Source organism: Rhinolophus sinicus, linkage group LG07, assembly GCF_036562045.2.
Source record: "Rhinolophus sinicus isolate RSC01 linkage group LG07, ASM3656204v1, whole genome shotgun sequence".
NCBI lineage: Eukaryota > Metazoa > Chordata > Mammalia > Chiroptera > Rhinolophidae > Rhinolophus > Rhinolophus sinicus.
This window is the reverse complement of record NC_133757.1, coordinates 50,602,731-50,622,425: the sequence shown is the minus strand read 5'-3', so window position 1 is coordinate 50,622,425 and position 19,695 is coordinate 50,602,731. Positions and strand designations below refer to the sequence as shown.

Sequence of the window (19,695 nt, the reverse complement as noted above, 5' to 3'; positions counted from 1 at the left end):
TTTGAAGAAAACCCCAAGTAGTAATCTCAGAGAGTGAGGCCTTAGTAAGGCAGAAGTCTTCATGCGCTGCTCAGGGAGACGCCAACATCTATCTGGCAGAGTAGGCTGAACTGAGCACCCCAACAGCAAAACGGGGTGAAATGGCAGAAACCGGTCAAGTTCGCCAACATCTTCCCTTCCAGCTTAAAAAGCACTGGGTTTGGTTAATTTGGTCCCTTAAGCTGCCGAGATCTGGCCCTGCCAGAAGAAAGAACAAACCATCCAGGAACTTTCAAAGAGTAGTTCCATTGGGAACAGACTTCCCTTCTCCATACATAGCACCTTAAGCCTTCCCACCCAAAATGCCACCACATGTCTCTCCAGCTGTGGCCTGGATTGGCTCTGAGTGGTTCTCGGGACAGGTTCTCCAGGTTCTTGCTCTCCCACTCTGCGTTTCTGTCTCCTACTTGCTGCCTGCCTCCTCTTTCCCTTTCAGTTTTCAATTTCTCCCTGAATGCTTCTTTGGATTTCAGACTCTAGGTGCCAAGGGAGAGTAAGTCCCTGGGCACACTGACCCCTGATTCAGACAGCTTAGTGAGAGAATCCCAAAGCCCTTTCCTCTGTTCCTGAGCCTCTGGGCAAGGAGGGCGGGGTCTTGGTTCCAGGGTCTCAGTACCCCCTGTGCCATTTGAGCTGTGCTCATCATCTCTATTAATAACCACCCTCCCTCCCCCGCTGCCAATGCTGCCCCCGCCTGCCCAGCTTGGGTTCTTCGGTCACAGTAGCTCAGTCCTCCAAAGCTGCTGGACCCCAGGGAGAGCTGACCACCGCCTGAGCAGCCGGTAAGTCTCCAACTCTGTGAGCAGAGGCGCTGGAGCCCATTCTGTTGACTGCTGTGTCTGTGTCTGCAGCAGTGACCTTTGATCCTGGGATAGTCGCCCCCTCCCCCATCTGTGTTCAACTCCCAGCTGTTCAGTTCAGGGGAGCCGCAGAGAGTTGGAAGGAGAGGGGCCCAGGAGGGTGGGGGAGTAGAGATATTGGGGGAGGCTCTGGAGAAGTGAGAAAGAGGTCTAAGAGGCGGGATGGAAAAAAAAGAACCTGGTTGAGGCTGAAAGGTACAGGGAGAGTCCATTTAGCAGTTCCTGGACTCTGGCCTCAGCAGACCCCACTGAGTTAGTAGAATTGCAGATGTGTTGTGAGACAAGATTCAGCAGAAGACAGCATTTTTGCTGCGTGCCAGCCTCTGTGAAAGAGGAGCTGGAGTCTGTCTTTTCCCAGCTTGTCCCCCCTCCACTGCCAGATATTATTGTGATGTTCCTGTCCTCCCTCAATGCCCCGCTGCTATGATATTGCTGAGTTGACATGCATCAAAGTTCAAATGTCCCCTGACACCCCCCCGCACCCCCCTGCACTCCAGTTCTGGGGTCTGGGGCAGGAGTGACTGAAAGGGAGCAAGGAGCACGGCTGTGACCTCCAGGCCACATTCCAGCTGGCCCAGTGGAGGAGCAACAACTTCTCCTTCCTATGGAGACTGTGTTTGGCTGCATCTCCTCGACCCTGGCAGAACATTTTTCTGCCCCCTGGGGGTTGGGGAAGACTGAGGAGAGACGAGAGCTTGGAATGACAGCCCCAAGCTGAGATCCCCATGCAAATAAAAACGTCAAATCATGCCAATGAAACCTGGGTGCATTGCCCTGCCTGCGTGTTATTTGTTTGTTTCGCCCCCTGCCCACCAACACTCTGTGTTCCTAATCCACATACAGCTCTTTGTAAAACAGCTGCAAAGAGGTTGATAGAAGGTAGGGACAGGGGGTACATCTATAGTTTCTGCCCTGTCTCCAAAGAAAAGAGAAGCCCTAAAGCAGTGGGTTTTCACTGTTTGAGAGGATATATACTTCTTTGAAAATCTGATGAAATTTTGTTCCCTGAAGGCCTTAACCCCAGGTTAAGCAGTGCTGCCTTCCTGTAGACACTCACCTTTCCCAATGCCTGTTCATCTTCCAACTGCCCCTTCCAACTGCACCCTATCCAGGCTGAACCACCTCCACAATGCCGCTCTCAGGAACCCCAGCCCCCAACAAAAAGAGGAAATCCAGCAAGCTGATCATGGAACTCACTGGAGGTATGGCCTGTTTGCACCTACTTAGTGTGGCACTTCTTATTAAGAGCATCTCTGGCACGAGTCCCAGCAATATCGTAAGGTTACGTATGTCTTATGGTGAAGAGACATGCATGAGACAAGAGGAATTCAGGGGTGGGGTAGGGTGAGGGATGGTGGTGGTGGTACAAGGAGAAAGGAGTCAACACTGACTACTCACCCTTCCACACTTCTCACCTTGCAATCTGAGACAATACCCAGGCCATCCTACCCAGCGCAGGTCCACGACAACAGGACCCGCAGGCCAGTGAGGTATGTTTAAGGAAGAAAATATATATGATGGAGATTGGCATAGAGTAAGGTCTCAAGAAATGGTTCATTTCCTTACTTCTTTCCCCAAAGCTAGGGAGCCTATGTAAGTATTTAAAATGGGAAACTGCTCAGGCATTTTTCCTGGGGGTCGTAGGAGTATGTGCATGTGACCAGCTCTCCCAATACCAAGAGGCTATTTGCAGCGAGGGTTCACTGAGGGAAAGAGTAGGGAAAGGAAATCCAAAACACTAATTCACAAAGATATATGCACCCCGATGCTCACTGCAGCATTATTTACGATAGCCAGGATATGGAGGCAACTGAAATTCCCATCAATAGACCACTGGATAAAGAAGATGTGGTACATACTACTATGTATAATGGAATATTACTCAGCCATAAAAAAGAATGAAATCTTACCATTTGTGACAACATAGATGGACCTAAAGAGTATTATGCTGAGTGAAATAAGTCAGACAGAGAAAGACAAATACCATACGATTTCACTTATATGTGGAATCTAAAAAAGAAAATAAACAAACTAAACAGAAATAGACTCATTGATACAGAGAACAAAATGATGGTTGCTAGATGCGAGGGGATTGGGGGGGGATGGGTGATAAAGGTGAAGGGATTAAGAAATACAAATTGGTCGTCACAAAATAGTCACAGGGATGTAAAGTACAGTAAAGAGAATATAGTCAATAATATGGTAGTAACTATGCATAGTACCAGGTGGGTACTACATTTGTATTGGGAGGATCACTTCGTAAATTATATAAATGTCTAACCACTATGCTGTACACCTGAAACTAATATAATATTGAATGTCAACTAACTAAAAATAAAAAAAAAAACGAAAGTCAGGAGTCTGTACAGAGGGTGCCTTTTAAGAAAGGGAAACTGTATTAAAATTGTAATACTCAACATACACCGATAACAAAAGATGAATACAAGTCACGTTTGACGTCTGCAATTACAAGAGGTGCTCAAAGTGGTTCCCATCAGCGTCCAGACACTTCTGATGACAGTGAACTACTGCTTGAGCAACATTGACCAAAACGTCCACTTGTACACATTGTTTTGGCTCTTGTCCCCGTCCCCAGTATTTAGAGGTGGCTGACTCCATACAGAGGGGCTCCCCACAGCTTTCGGGCTTTCTCCCAGGCTGTAGCTTCCTCAGTGGCTTCCGCCTATGACGTTGTTTACTCCTTTTGCCCGATAGCCCCATGCCCATGCCCCACTGACCCCATTCACTCTTTTCTATCCCAGTCTGTCTCCACTCTGCAGCCCAGTTCCCATGCTTTCATTCTCTCCAACTCCAAATCCAAGAAATCAAAATCCCTCACAAACTAGACAGAATTAGATCAGACATCACAGGCAGCATCTGCTTCCCTCAGGGGTCTCTGCTGGGACACACACAGCTGTGGGTGGCATCTGCATACTTAGCCCAGAAAACCCCACTTTCCTCTTCCCCTTGCCTCTTCCTCCCCACCTCCCTGAAAGGTGGACAGGAGAGCTCAGGCCTGAACCTGGGCAAGAAGATCAGTGTCCCCAGGGATGTGATGTTGGAGGAGCTGTCGCTGCTCACAAACCGGGGCTCCAAGATGTTCAAACTGCGCCAGATGCGGGTGGAGAAATTTATCTATGAAAATCATCCTGATGTCTTTTCTGACAGCTCAATGGTGAGTTCAGGACTTTACCACCCTCAAAGCCTCGTGCTCCTGAGGACAACTTCTTGATAGGCTATGAATCTCCAAATTATCACCAACCTCCCCTCTGCAAATTTATAGCCTGTTCAATTCCCAGATATATCAAGCCCTCAACAGCTCCAGGGTGAGTTACAGCCCACCTATGAAACTCAGCCTCTATCTTAGAGCTAGTGAAGTGGGAGGGAGGGAACCACACCCTCAGGCAGAAAATTCCTTCTCAGTATGGGTAAGTGTTAAAGATAGGATTTCCAGATAAAACACAGGAAGTCCAGCCCTGTATTTAAAAGTTGAGATACACACAAATAATTTTTTTAGTAAAGTATGTCCAATGCGATATTTTGGACATAAAAAAACAAAACACCAAGCGCAGCCGGATGGCTCAGTTGGTTAGAGCGTGAACTCTCAACAACAAGGTTGCCGGTTCAATTCCCACATGGAATGGTAGGCTGCTCCCCCTGCAACTAAAGATTGAAAACGGAGACTGGACTTGGAGCTGAGCTGCGCTCTCCACAATTAGATTGAAGGACAACTGATGGGTCCTGGAAAACCTGTTCCCCAATAAAAATTTAAAACAACAAAAACAGTCCAGTGGGGGGATAAAAACAAACAAACAAGGCACTTAAATTTCAGACACACAATGAATAATTTTTTAGTATAAGTATGTCCCACAAAATGTTTGGGGCATAAAAATTAAATTTAAAAATATAGGACATTCAGTAAAATTTGAATTTCAGATATATAACGGATACTCTCATATATAAAAATGTCCCATGCAATATTTGTAGCATATTTATACTAAAAAAGTGTTTGTTGTGTATCTGCGATTCAGATTTAACTGGTATCCTGTAATTTTATTTGCTCAATCTGGCAACCCTAGAAAGAATTAAGTGAATTTTTACGGTCATCTCCTTCTTCCGCCATTCTTTCATCTAAGGACCCCAGATGTGGGGACTGAAACCATCCTTGAAGATCCTACATTCCCTCGTCAGGATCCTTCAAAGAAAGAGAAGTGAAGATTGGAAAGAGGCCAGGCACAAGATGTTATAGCTGACACGGAGAGGCTCTTCTCCATTTCCTTTATTTCCCCTCCACCTTCCCTGGGCAGCCGGCCAGGGGAGAGTGGAAATAGATGCCTATATGGGGCCAGGGGCAGAAGTGTCTGTCGTTGGCCCTTATGTAGAAGCAGAGTGAAGATGCTGAGCTGGTTATATCTAACTTTAGGAGACCAAAAGCCCTCCTTCCTGCCTGGGTCTGGTTACACTGGGTGGAGCATTGGGTTGTGTGTGGTGGGTGGCCAGGAGAGCCTCCTGAAGGAGTTGGCAGGGTTATTTTTAGGCCTTGGGGCTGAATCTAGTGTTGCCCTTTTGGCCACCCTTCCCCCTCCCACTACAATTTCACTGTCAAGAAGTCCTGGTCCAACAAGCACCAAGAAAAGAGAGGGAGAAAAAGAGGGAGAGAGAGAAGAGTCCTGTCTGACTAGATGAGGAGGGGGAGGGGGCAGAGAGCTCTCTAGTTCTTCAAATTAAGGCTGAGTTCTCCAGGCCAAACCTATCCTCTCAAAGTTTAGTTGAGCAGAAGTCTTGGTCCACTTTGCCTTGGTAAGGATGGGAAAGGAGAATGAGTTGCTCTCATCCTGAGGTACAATTGGAGGTACTGAGCCATTGGGGGTCTAACCCCTTAAGGAGAGTTTAATTTCTCTCAGTCAGGCTATCCATTATCCATCTATTGGAGGGGAGAATCATAGAGGATTCAGTGTCTTTTGGTTGCCATTATCTGATCACATCCTCCTTGCTATGCATACCTGTATCTTTGTGTGTTCCCCATACCCATCACTAACCTTCCCCGAACTCTGTCCTTTTCAGGATCACTTCCAGAAGTTCCTTCCCACAGTGGGGGGACAGCTGGGCACAGCGGGTCAGGGATTCTCCTACAGCAAGGGCAGCGGTGGAGACCAGGCAAGGGGAAGTGGCTCTGCTGGACAGTACGGCTCTGATCATCAGCAGCATCAGGGCCCTGGGTCTGGATCTGAAGGTACAGGTGGTCCGGGAGGCCAGCCCGGCAGAGGAGGCACTGCTGGCACAGCAGGGGCTGGCGATACAGGAACAGGCAAGTATCTTCACCCAAGAGTAATGTCTGGTCCCTAGAGCAGCGATATCCACAGGAAGGAGGCCTAAATTGGGTGTAGGGAGCAGGAGAGGCCTGAGATTTCTTGGTGGACTCTATGGGTCCAGGAGAATACAAACATGTATCTATTTCACCCAGAAGCCTTGTCTCTCAGTCACCTTTCTGGCTTTTCAGTTTCAGCCCTAGATCCGACCCCAGGCTGTCATTATTCTGCAAACATTATACAATTACCAGGCTGCTATACCTTTGGTACTTGGCTCCAGCAACTTCCCTAGTGCAAGGGTACGAGACTAACTTCCACTGGCTACTACCTGCTATTATTTGACTTACTTTTCTCTCCCATGGCTGCCAGGAGACCAGGCAGGTGGAGGAGGAAAACATATCACTGTGTTCAAGACCTATATTTCCCCATGGGAGAAAGCCATGGGGGTTGACCCCCAGCAAAAAGTGGAACTTGGCATTGACCTGCTGGCCTATGGGGCCAAAGCTGAACTCCCCGAATACAAGTCCTTCAACAGGTAGCGGTGATGGGGGAAGGAAACAGATGCATGCGAGTGTGTGGTAACACGTCCCTCATTGGGATGGAAACTTTGGTTCAAATGTTTCAGGAGGCTGAGGAGGCATGGGAGGAATATGGGGACCCTAATTGAGGGCCTTTGCTCTTTTCACTCTAGCTCAGAGAAACAGCATAGTATGATGACAGAAAATTTATTGGGAGGCAGGATTTAAATTTTTATTTTTATTTATTTATTTTTTTTAAGGGGAACAGGACTTTATTGGGGAACAGTGTGCACTTTCAGGACTTTTTCTCCAAGTCAAGTTGTTGTCCTTTCAATCTTAGTTGTGGAGGGTGCTGTTCAGCTTCAAGTTGTTGTTCTTTCAGTCTTAGTTGTGGAGGGCGCAGCTCAGCTCCAGGTCCAGTTGCCGTTGCTAGTTGCAGGGGGCACAGCCCACCATCCCTTGCGGGAGTCGAACCGGCAACCTTGTGGTTGAGAGGACATACTCCAACCAACTGAGCCATCCGGGAGCTCAGCGGCAGCTCAGCTCAAGGTGCCATGTTCAATTTTAGTTGCAGGGGGCGCTGCCCACCATCCCTTGCGGGAGTCGAGGAATTGAACTGGCAACCTTGTGGTTGAGAGCACGCGCTCCAACCAACAACTGAGCCATCCGGGAGGCAGCTCAGCTCAAGGTGCCGTGTTCAATCCTAGTTGCAGGGGGCAGAGCCCACCATCCCTTGTGGGACTCGAGGGATCGAACTGGCAACCTTGTGGCTGGGAGCCCACTGGCCCATGTGGGAATCGAACCGGCAGCCTTCGGAGTTAGGAGCACGGAGCTCCAACCGCCTGAGCCACTGGGCCAGCCCAGGATTTAAATTTTAGTTCATAGGCCACTTATTAGCTGTGTGGGCATGGGAAGGTCACCCTATTTCTGAGCCTTGGTTGCCTTGACTGTAAAATGGGAGTAATATATTACACATTTAAAGGCCTCTTTTTTTAAAATTTATTGGGGTGACAATTGTTAGTAAAATTACATAGATTTCAGATGTACAATTCTGTATTACATCATCTATAAATCCCATTGTGTATTCACCACCCAGAGTCAGTTCTCCTTCCATCACCATATATTTGATCCCCCTTACCCTCATCTCCCACCGCCCACCCCCCTAAAGGCCTCTAGAAGGCTCCCTTCTTTCAAGGTTAGGGTTCCATTACTGTTCCTGCAGTATGAGTCTAGTCCTTTATAACCTCCCTTAGGGAGGTTTGAATATCTGTTCTTTTGGGCTTCTCCAGTCTGTGGATAGTAGATCTGTGTGAAAGTAGGATAGGAAAGTGCTAGAGAAGGGCTCTTGCATCTGGTCCTAAGGAGCCTGGATTTTCCAGGAAATGTTATTCCTCTCAGTTAGGCCAGGTACTATCCACTGGAGGTGGGGTAGGGGTTCTACATTGTACTTTAAGGTAGCCTCAGACCCTTGGGTCTACAGTGTTTGGGGTCACTTTTTCTAAAATGCTGGTCTGCGCCACAGCTGCTCATGAGGCTATCTAGTACCAATTAGACTCCTTTTTTCATTATTAGCTTTGAGGAAACCAGGAAACCAGGAAGGGGGAATGGAGTGCTAAGGGAGAAAAAGAATAAGGAGTGCAGAAGCAATCTCACACTAGAATTCAGAGACTCCCCAGCTTCAAAACAGAGTAACATCTTACTGATAAAGCTCTGCTCCTTTTGGTCTGGTTTTTAATGAAATAATGTGTCACCTTTTCAGGACAGCAATGCCTTATGGTGGATATGAGAAGGCATCCAAACGAATGACCTTCCAGATGCCCAAGTTTGACCTGGGACCCCTGCTGAGTGAACCCCTGGTCCTCTACAACCAGAACCTCTCCAATAGGCCTTCTTTCAATCGAACCCCGATTCCCTGGCTGAGCTCCGGGGAGCATGCAGACTACAACGTGCGTATTAGCATCCCCTTGGATGGAGAAACAGAGGAGTTGTGAGGTGTTTCCTCCTCTACTTTGCATCAAGTTTCCCCTCTCTGGTTCCAATTTGGAGAGGGAAGCTGAGCAAGAGGCTCCCATTGTAAATCTAGTATCCTTTTGGGAATGGAGGGAAAAAGAAGGGAGAAATCTGCCTTTCCATCCCTCAGTCTAAGTTCCCACTCCAGCATCCTTCCTTACCACCTCAGAGCTCCCCTTCCACTTTCTCTGTATGGAAACTGTTCTTTTATGGAATTTGCTCCGCCACCAGTAACAGTCAATAAACTTCAAGGAAATGAACTCATTCTTCCTCTGTTATTTGAGGGCAGACGAAAACTGAGGCGAACAATGCACAGAGACTAATTAAAGTCAAATACTAAACATTCATGATTCAAACTTCAAGACCAGACCTGAGCTCTGGTTACTTACACACCCACACCCACATCCACACCCATGAAACCACATTCATAGGTGTATACAAAGGCATTCTTATTCAACAGTAACATAAGACCAATAATCACGCACAGACACACGTACTGGTCCATATGTGGGCACAGCTAAGAAGCTATTGTGTGCTGTGGTTAGGAAGTAGGTGGTGGTGACCCTGCTGTTAGTTCTCTTTTTGTAGCTGATTAGAAATTGGGATAATCAGGATTACCCAATTATTACAGAACTAGAAATGCCATGAAGTTTCCAGATGACATCAGAGTGGGCTTAGAAATATATGTCAAAGGTTACGGATTCCCAAAAGGATGAGATAGAATAGGGAGCCATGTTGGAATCCAGAAGGAAGTGGGAGAAACCAGCTGTAGTAGTTATAGTAGGCCTTGCTCTGTACTAACACAGCAAGAAAAGAACTAAGAGTCATGGGGGCACTGCAGTGGTGTCCAGAAAGCAATGCAATTGGGAAGAAAGCACGAGAGCCCAATAAGAATGAGTAACATTACTCTTTTTATTGATTTCAAGCATGAGGTTTCTTTAGAATCCCAGACTTACTCCTATGTTCTACAAAGTAAAAAGTGATGCAGACCAGGAAGAATAAAGAGATGACTCAATAGGTTCTGGGAAAATAAATTCTGAGAGCTGGCCAAAGTCAGCCAACTTCTTGAGCCATTAAAGATTATACTAATTTGCTAGACTCTGCATAGACTGATTCAATTTTCATGGACCTTGGGTCATATGATATTTATCCTGGTCACGTTCCTTTACAAACCAAATAAATTTCAGGGGGTTCATACGTTCTGTGAACTTGTACACAAAACTCTACTTCTACATGCATTTTTCTAAGTAGAGTGTTGTCATAGTTTGGATTTTCCCCCAAACAGATCCTGGAACAAAGGTTTGGATACAAGTAGTTAACATGGGAGGTGATCCCAGAATCCAAGCAATGTTAGGGAGAAGAAAGCCAATAAAGGTGCTTTGAGCAATTGGGGCTGAATCCCACTGGGGACTCTGGGAAAAACACTATTCAAACTGTGGTCCACGGACTGGCAGCAGCATTATCTTCTGGGAGTTTGGTTAAAAGTACAAACTCAAGAATCTGTGGCTTATTAAGCTCTCCAGGTGATTCTTATGCATTGGTAAAATTTGAGAAACACTACATCAGAATTGCCCCACTGAGAGGGGAGGGAACCGGAATATTTAGCCACCAAATCCATCTCTCATTGGTTGTGTATTGTTACCAGGAATGTTAACTCTGTTGGCAATTCTAGACAAAGGTGTTTGAGGTAGGAAGCTATGGGCTTGTGCAGGATCTGTCTACCAAAGTTGTAGTGAACTCTGAGGTAGGCTGAGGGAATATGGTTAGGGCACAGATAGGATCTGGATAAGGCTTCATAGCGTTCATCTGATTCTCATGTTTAAAAGTCTATGAGCCCTCCCAAAAAGTTATGGACTATATTTCTTTAACAAATGTTTATTGAGTGCCTACTGTATACCAGGTACTTACGAGGTCAGGCATCAGAGGTACAAAGGCTAGTAACAACCCGTGACAAAGAGATTTCACAGTCAATCATAAAATACTTATTAAATGCATACTCTTAAAGTTGGGATTAAAAACAAGAAGTCCAGGGCCGGCCCGGTGGCTCAGGCGGTTAGAGCTCCGTGCTCCTAACTCCGAAGGCTGCCGGTACGATTCCCACATGGGCCAGTGGGCTCTCAACCACAAGGCTGCCAGTTCAATTCCTCGAGTCCCGCAAGGGATGGTGGGCTGTGCCCCCTGCAACTAGCAACGGCAACTGGACCTGGAGCTGAGCTGCGCCCTCCCACAACTAAGGCTGAAAGGACAACGACTTGAAGCTGAACAGCACCCTCCACAACTAAGATTGAAAGGACAACTTGACTTAGGAAAAAGAAAGAAAGAAAAAAAAAAAAAAGTCCTGGAAGTACACACTGTTCCCTAATAAAGTCCTGTTCCCCTTCCCCAATAAAACCTTTAAAAAAAAACACCAAAAAAACCCCCAAAACAAAACAAGAAGTCCAGCATCTGCTAGTCAACAGCTCTGAAAACCTACAAACTTAAGTTTTTCCAAACTCATAATGTCTGAAATCTTAAATGTAACGAAAAATCATGATGCAAGCTCATTAATTTACAGGAAGCCCAGGTTGGTTGTGAAATTATTTTCTTAGTATAAAAGTCTACTTGAGAGTCAAATTATTATCAGAAGATGCAATGGTGGTTTAATGCATTAAAGTGCGTACTTGCACAGGATCTAACCAGAAATCCAGTCAAATCCTCAAGCTTTGCTCTCTCTTTGCCTGGACATTATTCTTGAGTTAAAACATCCTTTCTTCAGGCCATCTTTTATTGTTACTTGCCTAGCCTCTGTAGCCATCTGAGTTAGGAACTTTAAGGGTTTCTTTTACATAAACCACATGCCTATTATACTGTGCCCCTAACCTCACCCAGATAGCTCATTCCCTCTTCTAGGGTTCAGAGCTTTGCGGGCCAATACTGTAGTCACTAGACACACGTGGCTTTTAGGCTTTTAAAATGAGCCTAGTCAGAATTGAGATGCTCTGTGTATAGAAACACTGGATTTTGAAGACTTAGTATGAAAAAATATCTCATCAATAACTTAAAGATATTGATTACATATTGAAATGATATTTTAGGTTAAAAATTAACTAAAATTTCCTATTTCTTTTAAGAAATGTGGATACTCGAAATTTTAAATTGCTTAATGCGGTTTGCAGTATATTTCTACTGGACAGCAGTGGTCTAGACTATGAGAGCTATTCAGGGGCTGTGAGAGAATGAAATAAATTCTCCATTTATTATTTCTGTTCCTTTATTTGTTCCCCTCTGTTTTATTGTTCCTTGATGACCGGCCGTTAAGTCTACCTTCTGTTCTAGATGTTACTCAGTCTGCATTTATAGTTGTCTGAGGGCAGAGACAGCAAGCCCTCCAACTTAAATGTTGACAGAGTCACTAAGTCACAAGGATGTGTCCACAGGGCAGCAAGCGCCAAGTTCAAACCACACACCAATGCGATCCCCTTCCGCATCCCAACACCTGTGCCTGATTTAAAAGACAAACTTGTGTTGCCTATTTGAGTCGGGCTAACTGACGGGGGGGGGGGTGGCACCAGCGGAGAAACAAACATTTCTGTGAAGTCCAATACCATTTGCAAACCACGGTAGGGGAAAAATGTATGAAAACTTCCTGAAGGAAGGTAATGAGGACACGGGAAGGTCAATTTCTGTCTTGCTTCATCCCTACTCCGCATGCAGAAGGAAAATGCCGGGAAAACGGGAACTTCAGCTAAAGGCGACATTGCTCTAAGTTGGAGGCACTTGGGCAAAGAGCAGGCCACATCCCTAGTTATTCCAGCGTGGGGTCCACTACCCTAACATCCCCAGCTCAGACTGTCCCGGCTGCACTAGTTCCCGACTCTCCGGCCGGCTCCACATTCTCCCTCGCTCTCGCCCACCTCTAGACCTTCCCAGGCCACCCCTGAAACGCCCTGCAGCCGCCATTTTATCTAATGCTATCGCGAGACACTCAGCCGTCGGGAGCCTGACTCATGTTTGTACTTTCTTGCGAGACGTTCTCCTGGGTTGTTCTCGCGGAGGAAAGTGTCGCGAGAGCTGGTTGCCTTGGCTCCCTGTAGCTATAGCAGCCGCGGCGGCAAGGATGCGGCGGCAAGAGCGGTGAGTGCGACACACTCAGGGGGGCGGGGCTGGAGGGAACGGGGTGCAGGGGGAGCGCCCAGGGAGGGGGAGGGGAGGGTCGGGTCACGGGGGGAATGGGCGCGAGTGTGACGTGTAGGGAAGGACCCAGGTCTAGTGGGTATAGGGACTGGGCGCCGGTCTGCACTGGGGCACGCGGGGAGGGGTGCAGCTGCTGGGAGGTCTAGGGGGAGGGACGGGGTGGAGCAGGGTTCAAGGGGCAGGGGCCAGAGCGTGGAAGCCTCTGTGTGTGTGTGTGTGTGTGTGTGTGTGTGTGTGTGTGTTGGGAGGGAGAGGGTTACCGGGACTCAGAAACGGTTAAAGAGACCGGACTACATCGAGGAATAAGTGGTAAGAAATGGGGTACAGCTAGGAGAAGGCTATGTTGAATGGGAGCACAGAGGTTGGGCCCGGTTTGCTTTGCACTGGTGGGGATGCGTGTGCGTGTGTGTGCGTGTGTCAGACCTTCGCAGCTCCCGGGGGCCCCGCCTGAGGCTAGTCCGGGACTTGAGGCGCGCCAGGACCTGCGTCCTAAAGGGCTTGGCGGGAACGGTGGCGTCCCGGACCTTCGCCTCCCGTCCCTCCCAAAGAAATCCCCCACGGACTTTGAGATATGAAAGGAGGTTCCTGGTGAGCTAGTATTAGTTGGGAAGGTTCTTTCGGTGGAGAGACTGAGTGGGATCATGAATGATTGCTGTTCTAAGATAAAGTGGGGGTGGGCGCGGGAGAGAACTGTTTGAGAGGAAAAAAAACCCTCAGATGTGCTTCCTCTGGAGCGTATTGAGTTGGAGATCACGTTTCTTGCCAGATTCATTCAATTGTAGAATTCCTTTACAGTATATTTCGGAAATTATATATGCAGTGTAAAATCAGCTTAGATGATACAGTGAAAGAACGTGCAGTACGACACTTAAACCTTCCACGAATGTAACTTACAAACTAAGAAAAGTGTTTTTATTGCAGCAGCAGCAGCCGCAGATTGAACACTAGGGATAGTTTTAGTTACTTGAATGTAAAACCTAGTGTTCCCAAAGTGTGCCTGTTTAGATTATTTGCCTTTTAAGAAATGGATTAGGTTTTATTTTAGGAGACCAAGCAAGTTTTGAATATCTGTCAACCTGGAAATAAAAGGAGTCTCCCAGGAGTTAAAATCACCAGAGGGCAAAGCGTTTAGTCTGAGACTCAAGGACTGTTCTGGAGACAGGTTTGGACTACTTTGCTTGTTAAAATCTTATTTCTAGGGAAAACAGTGGTTTCAATTCAGGCATAAAAATAATTTATCCATTTCGATCTACAGATAACAGCTTTCTGATAATTTTTCTCACTACCTTTTATAAGTATAAATGTGCAAGGGATAACCTCTCTTTGATTATGTAACTGGATTTTTCCGTGTTGAGGTTCACAAATTCATTAATTCGAATAATGGCTTTTAAATTTTTCTAGAGCTAGCCTTGATGTGGTTAGTCTTTGAACCTATTTATCTGATATGTTTTAGACTAAAACTTTTCATTTGTAATGTTAATAGCTAAACTTTAAAGTGCTTTTTTTGAGGCAAGATTTATGTGGTAGAGTCCAAAAGATTTCTGCATGAATCCATTAACGAGCTTTACTGAGTTCCTGTTATGTGTAGAGTACTGTGTGTAAGGCATTGCAGGGGGAAAAGATTAATTAATTCATTTATCCATTCATCAAACATTTATTGAGACCTATTTTGTGTCTGATTACTAAGCTTTCAGGATACAAATACAAGTAAGCCTTGCTCTCTGCCTTGAAATTGCTCAGACCCTAGGAAAGGAGAGTAATAGAGAAACAAATGAGCACACAATATATGAACACACGTTTATGAAACAAGGTTCTGTCCCTGAGCAGCTTACTATGTTTATAGTATAGTAGTTGACTATGCTGTATCAGTAAAACACATACTACATTTCTCAGAAGAGATGAAAGTTAGAATAGAAACTTGGGGCTCAAATTCTCGGGTAAGTTCATAATTTAATATTTATTTTTTTTTTAGTATTCAAAATAAATATCACTAAGCATCTTAAATCAATAATAATAATAATAATAATAATGATTATAAGCACAATAGCTAACATTTGTTGGGTGATTATTAATGTTCCAGGCACATTATCTCATTTTATTTTCACAGCACCCTGCTCTTCAGCTGCTACTAATACTTCAATGTTAAAAATAAGAAAACTGAAGATTAAAAAATTAAAAAGTTGCCAAAGATTACAGAGCTGGTAAATGTCAGATTAGGGAGTTAGAAATATACGTGATTGGAAAAACCTAAGCAAGATTCCTTTCTTTTGCAGAAAGGGAGCCTTGGGATGTGGGGAGGAGGGCAGAGATTGGAGGTGGAATTGGACAGAAGACCAGAATTCAATCTCTGTCTTTATTCATAGATTTTCCTCTATCAAACATTTACACGCATATGGGGAATTAATTTCAATATTATCATGATGCTAAATATGAAATTTATATTGTACAGAGAATTGAGTAAATTGCCATATTCATGTTGGATATAATTGTACAGGGAGCTATGTTTGGGAAAATAGTTGTAATAAGCAGTTGTTAACATTTATAAGCTTCCAGAAAATGATCATTTTAACCGTGGAAATGGTTATCTATATTCATACCGTGTTTCCCTAAAAGTAAGACCTAGCCAGACCATCAGCTCTAACGCGTCTTTTGGAGCAAAAATTAATATAAGACCCGGTCTTATGTTAGATAAGACCCGGTATAAGACTGGGTCTTATATTAATTTTTGCTCCAAAAGACGCGTTAGAGTTGATGGTCCGGCTAGGTCTTATTTTTGGGGAAACACAGTATATATGGCAAATGTTAATTACAGTGGACTTTAAAGGATTAAGTCAAATATTTTTTATCCTGCAATTTTTTTGTATTGAGAAAAATATATACATATTACATGTATTTATATATTTACTTTCAGATTTTTTAAAGCTCTATATTTCAGACTCCAAAATCTGATTATCTGGTTGAAATTCAAATTTTATATCTTAGTACATGGTTTCTTTAAAAATCTGAGAAGGAAAAATATCATCAGTGTAGTGTTGATACTTAGTTCTAGACTTACTTAGTTGAATGCTTAAAAGTCAACCAGTCTAGTCCATCCTTTTATACTGAGGAAACTAAAGCCTAGAGAACTTTTAAATGACTTGCCCAAAGTCATACAGCTACAATGTCCCAGGTATTCTGATTTCCAATTCAGTGTTCCTTCTACCGTACCACATTGCCAAATTATACTTAATAATTGCTATACATTAAAGATAATTGAGAGTTTTAGATGCTCTCAGCTAATTTTAGGAAACCAGTTATATCAGGAGGCTATAGATGACAGAACAAACTAATTACTTGTTTCCCTTATACTGTACTTACACTTCTTATACTTAGGATAAATGCATTCAGATAACTTATTCAAATGCTTCCAACATTTGGTTTGTTATATCACTGTTTTCATTTTTTTCTGTGCCCAGCTGTGGTGCTGGCCCATTTTAATAAATGATTAGTGTCTTTAAAAAATGGAGGTGTACAACTATGTTGTAATACACGGTATTCTTAAGAAATACATGTAAATTTGATGGTGAGTCCGTGATGCAGTTTTTTTTTTTCATTGAGTTGAGTTTCTGCAGCAGCCCCTCATCTGTATAGATTTTAGATGGAATAGCATGTGGGTGTGAATGAGATTCTTGTGTTTTCTAACACCTTTTAACTAAGTGAGCCGGGTGCTTACTTTTTTTATGTGAGTTATTTATTTATTTATTTATTTTTATTTTATTGGGGAAAGGGAACAGGACTTCATTGGGGAACAGTGTGTACTTCCAAGACTTTTTTCTTTTTTTCCAAGTCAAGTTGTTGTCCTTTCAATCCTAGTTGTGGAGGGTGCTGTTCAGCTTCAAGTTGTTGTCCTTTCAGTCTTAGCTGTGGAGGGTGCAGCTCAGCTCCACATCCAGTTGCTTTTGCTAGTTGCAGGGGGCGCAGCCCACCATCTCTTGCAGGAGTCGAACCGGCAACCTTGTGGTTGAGAGCCCGTGCTCCAACCAACTGAGCCATACGGGAGGCAGCTCAGCTCAAGGTGCTGTGCTCAATCCTAGTTGCAGGGGGCGGGGCCCACCATCCCTTGCGGGACTCGAGGAATTGAACTGGCAACCTTGTGGTTGAGAGCCTACTGGCCCATGTGGGAATCGAACTGGCAGCCTTCGGAGTTAGGAGCATGGAGCTCCAACCGCCTGAACCACCGGGCCGGCCCTATGTGAGTTATTTTTGAGGCATTGAGACATTTTTCCAAAAAAGGTTTAGAGCAAGAGAATGAGATGAGAGGAAGAGCCCTGAGGACTAAGAATGGAACTTCTACTCCAGGTGGGTTGAAAACTGAAAGAGCAGTTTATGATATGTGAGGAGGATAATAGTCTAAAAGCATTCTTTAACTCTTCATCCTCAGGAGAGCTTGAAGTTCTTTTCTTCTGCTTTGATACACATACCCTCTGGAAAGGTTCTATCCATTTACACTCCTACTGGGATGAGTGGGGAAAAGTATTAATTTCCTAGTGCTTAAATTAGCAACAGTAAATAGAGACTCAAGGAACAAACCAAAAACAATTTACATGGTAGGTGAAAAGTAGTATCTTATTTTAAATTTCCATTTCTTTGATTGCCTGTAAAGTTGAACAATTTGTCATATTATTTTTCTTGACTGGCTGTTTTGTCTTTTTAAAAGCACTTAAAATTTTTAATAAATATTTAAATTGTATACTTAAAATACTTTAAAGAGAACAAAGAATACAGTCTTTAAGAAATATAATGCTGTATCTATATAGGCTAAGGAATATAGATTGCCCTTCCAGAAATATCTTGTTTGGTGGTTTTTCTTCCAGTCCTTTTTGTGTGTGTTTATACTTTATATATCTATTTATAGTTTTTTTTTTATAGATTTTTTTTGGGGGGAGGGGAACATGACTTTATTGGGGAACAGTGTGTACTTCCAGGACTTCTTTTTTCCAAGTCAAGTTGTTGTCCTTTCAGTCTTAGTTGTGGAGGGTGCTGTTCAGCTTCAAGTTGTTGTTCTTTCAGTCTTAGTTGTGGAGGGCGCAGCTCAGCTCCAGGTCCAGTTGCCATTGCTAGTTGCAGGGGGCACAGCCCACCATCCCTTGTGGGAGTCGAACCGGCAACCTTGTGGTTGAGAGGACGCACTACAACCAACTGAGCCATCCGGCAGCTCAGCGGCAGCTCAGCGGCAGCTCAGCGGCAGCTCAGCTCAAGGTGCCATGTTCAATCTTAGTTGCAGGGGGCGCTGCCCACCATCCCTTGCGGGAATTGAGGAATTGAACTGGCAACCTTGTGGTTGAGAGCCCACTGGCCCATGTGGGAATCAAACCGGCAACCTTCGGAGTTAGGAGCATGGAGCTCTAACCGCCTGAGCCACCGGGCCGGCCCTATTTATAGTTTTTTTAAATCAGTGGAATGATAATGTATTTTTTCTGCAGCTCTTTTTTTAAAAACTTAGCAGTATACCTTTGAGAGATCTCATCCTGTCAGTACACACTTTTTAATAGCTGATTGTATTTCAGTTTGAATTACTGTAATTTATTTAACTGTTCCTTTATCCATGGACATTTAAGTTGTCCCAGATTTTTGCAATTACCAACAACACTAAAATGAAAATCCCTTATTGTCTCTTGTGTACATGTTCTAGACTGCCTTTTAGAGTAGGTGCCCAGAATTGTTGCTTAAAAGGTATGCGTGCTTTCAGTTTTGAAAGATACTGCCAATCTACCCTTTATATAGTCTGTACCATTCTGCATTCCACCAGCAGTTTATGAAAGTGCCTATATCTTTACATACTTGCCAACACTTGATGTTGTCAATCTTGTACATTTTTGCTACGTAATATAACGGGCAAAAAATTTTGTTTTAATTTTCAGTTTCCAGATTGCTTATTTTTAAAATAATTTTAAAGATTTTCAATTAACAGTTGACATATATTATTAGTTTCAGGTGTACAACATAGTAATTAGACATTTATATAACTTACGAAGTGATCACCCTGGTAAGTCTGGTACCCATCTGACACCACATATAGTTATTATAATATTGATTATATTCCCTATGCTATACTTCCCATCCCCGTGACTATTTTTATACCATATTTCCCCAAAAATAAGACCTAGCCGGACAATCAGCTCTAATGTGTCTTTTGGAGCAAAAATTAATATATGACCTGGTCTTATTTTAAACTATAAGATTGGGTTTCCCCGAAAGTAAGACGTAGCTGGACAATCAGCTCTCATGTGTATTTTGGAGCAAAAATTAATATAGACCCGGTCTTACGTTAGATAAGACCTGGTATGAGACCGGGTCTTATGTTAATTTTTGCTCCAAAAGATGCATTAGAGCTGATTGTCCAGCTAGGTCTTACTTTCGGGGAAACACGGTAACTGGCAATTTGTACTTTTTAATCTCTTCCCCTTTTTCACCTATCCCCCTTTCCAGTTTACTCATGAGTTTGAGCATCTTTTTATGTGTTTATTGGCTGTTTATGTTTCTGTGAAATTGCTTGTTCTGTTCTTGGTCTGTTTTTTAACTGGGTGTTTTCTTTTACCTATTGATTAACAAGAACTTTTTATATGTATGCGGACACAATTCTGTACTTTTTATATATATTGCACATATTTTTCTAGTGTGTTACATTATTTATAGTGTCTATTGATGTACTAAAATTTTTGTATTTCATAGTTATATCTTTTTCTAATGGCTTCTAGATTTTGGGGCTTAAGAAAGCTTTTCCGATCCCCAAATTATGAAAATATT

At 43.9% G+C, this 19,695-nt stretch overlaps 2 protein-coding genes across 8 annotated transcripts in view; both read left to right on the top strand.

Annotated features, from left to right (window-relative positions):
* Window positions 1-723: 723 nt before the first annotated feature.
* Window positions 724-8,996, top strand: MYOZ1 (myozenin 1). The gene is made up of 6 exons (XM_019745839.2): window positions 724-821; window positions 2,012-2,101; window positions 3,896-4,074; window positions 5,964-6,207; window positions 6,578-6,743; window positions 8,486-8,996. The coding sequence occupies exons 2-6, from the start codon at window positions 2,029-2,031 to the stop codon at window positions 8,715-8,717; spliced, it is 894 nt and encodes a 297-aa protein (XP_019601398.1). The 5' UTR covers window positions 724-821; window positions 2,012-2,028; the 3' UTR covers window positions 8,718-8,996.
* Window positions 8,997-12,705: 3,709 nt separating this feature from the next.
* The window catches only part of USP54 (ubiquitin specific peptidase 54), a 119,567-nt gene continuing 112,577 nt past the window's right edge, over window positions 12,706-19,695 (top strand). Inside the window, exon 1 of one of the 7 annotated variants that reach the window (XM_019745795.2) lies at window positions 12,706-12,849. The gene's annotated coding sequence lies outside the window, so the exon portion shown is untranslated. Of the gene's footprint in view, window positions 12,850-13,093; window positions 13,219-13,258; window positions 13,498-13,704; window positions 14,072-17,105; window positions 17,248-19,695 lie in introns of those variants that run through there. The other 6 variants (XM_019745799.2, XM_019745793.2, XM_019745798.2 and 3 more) reach the window with 6 other exon arrangements.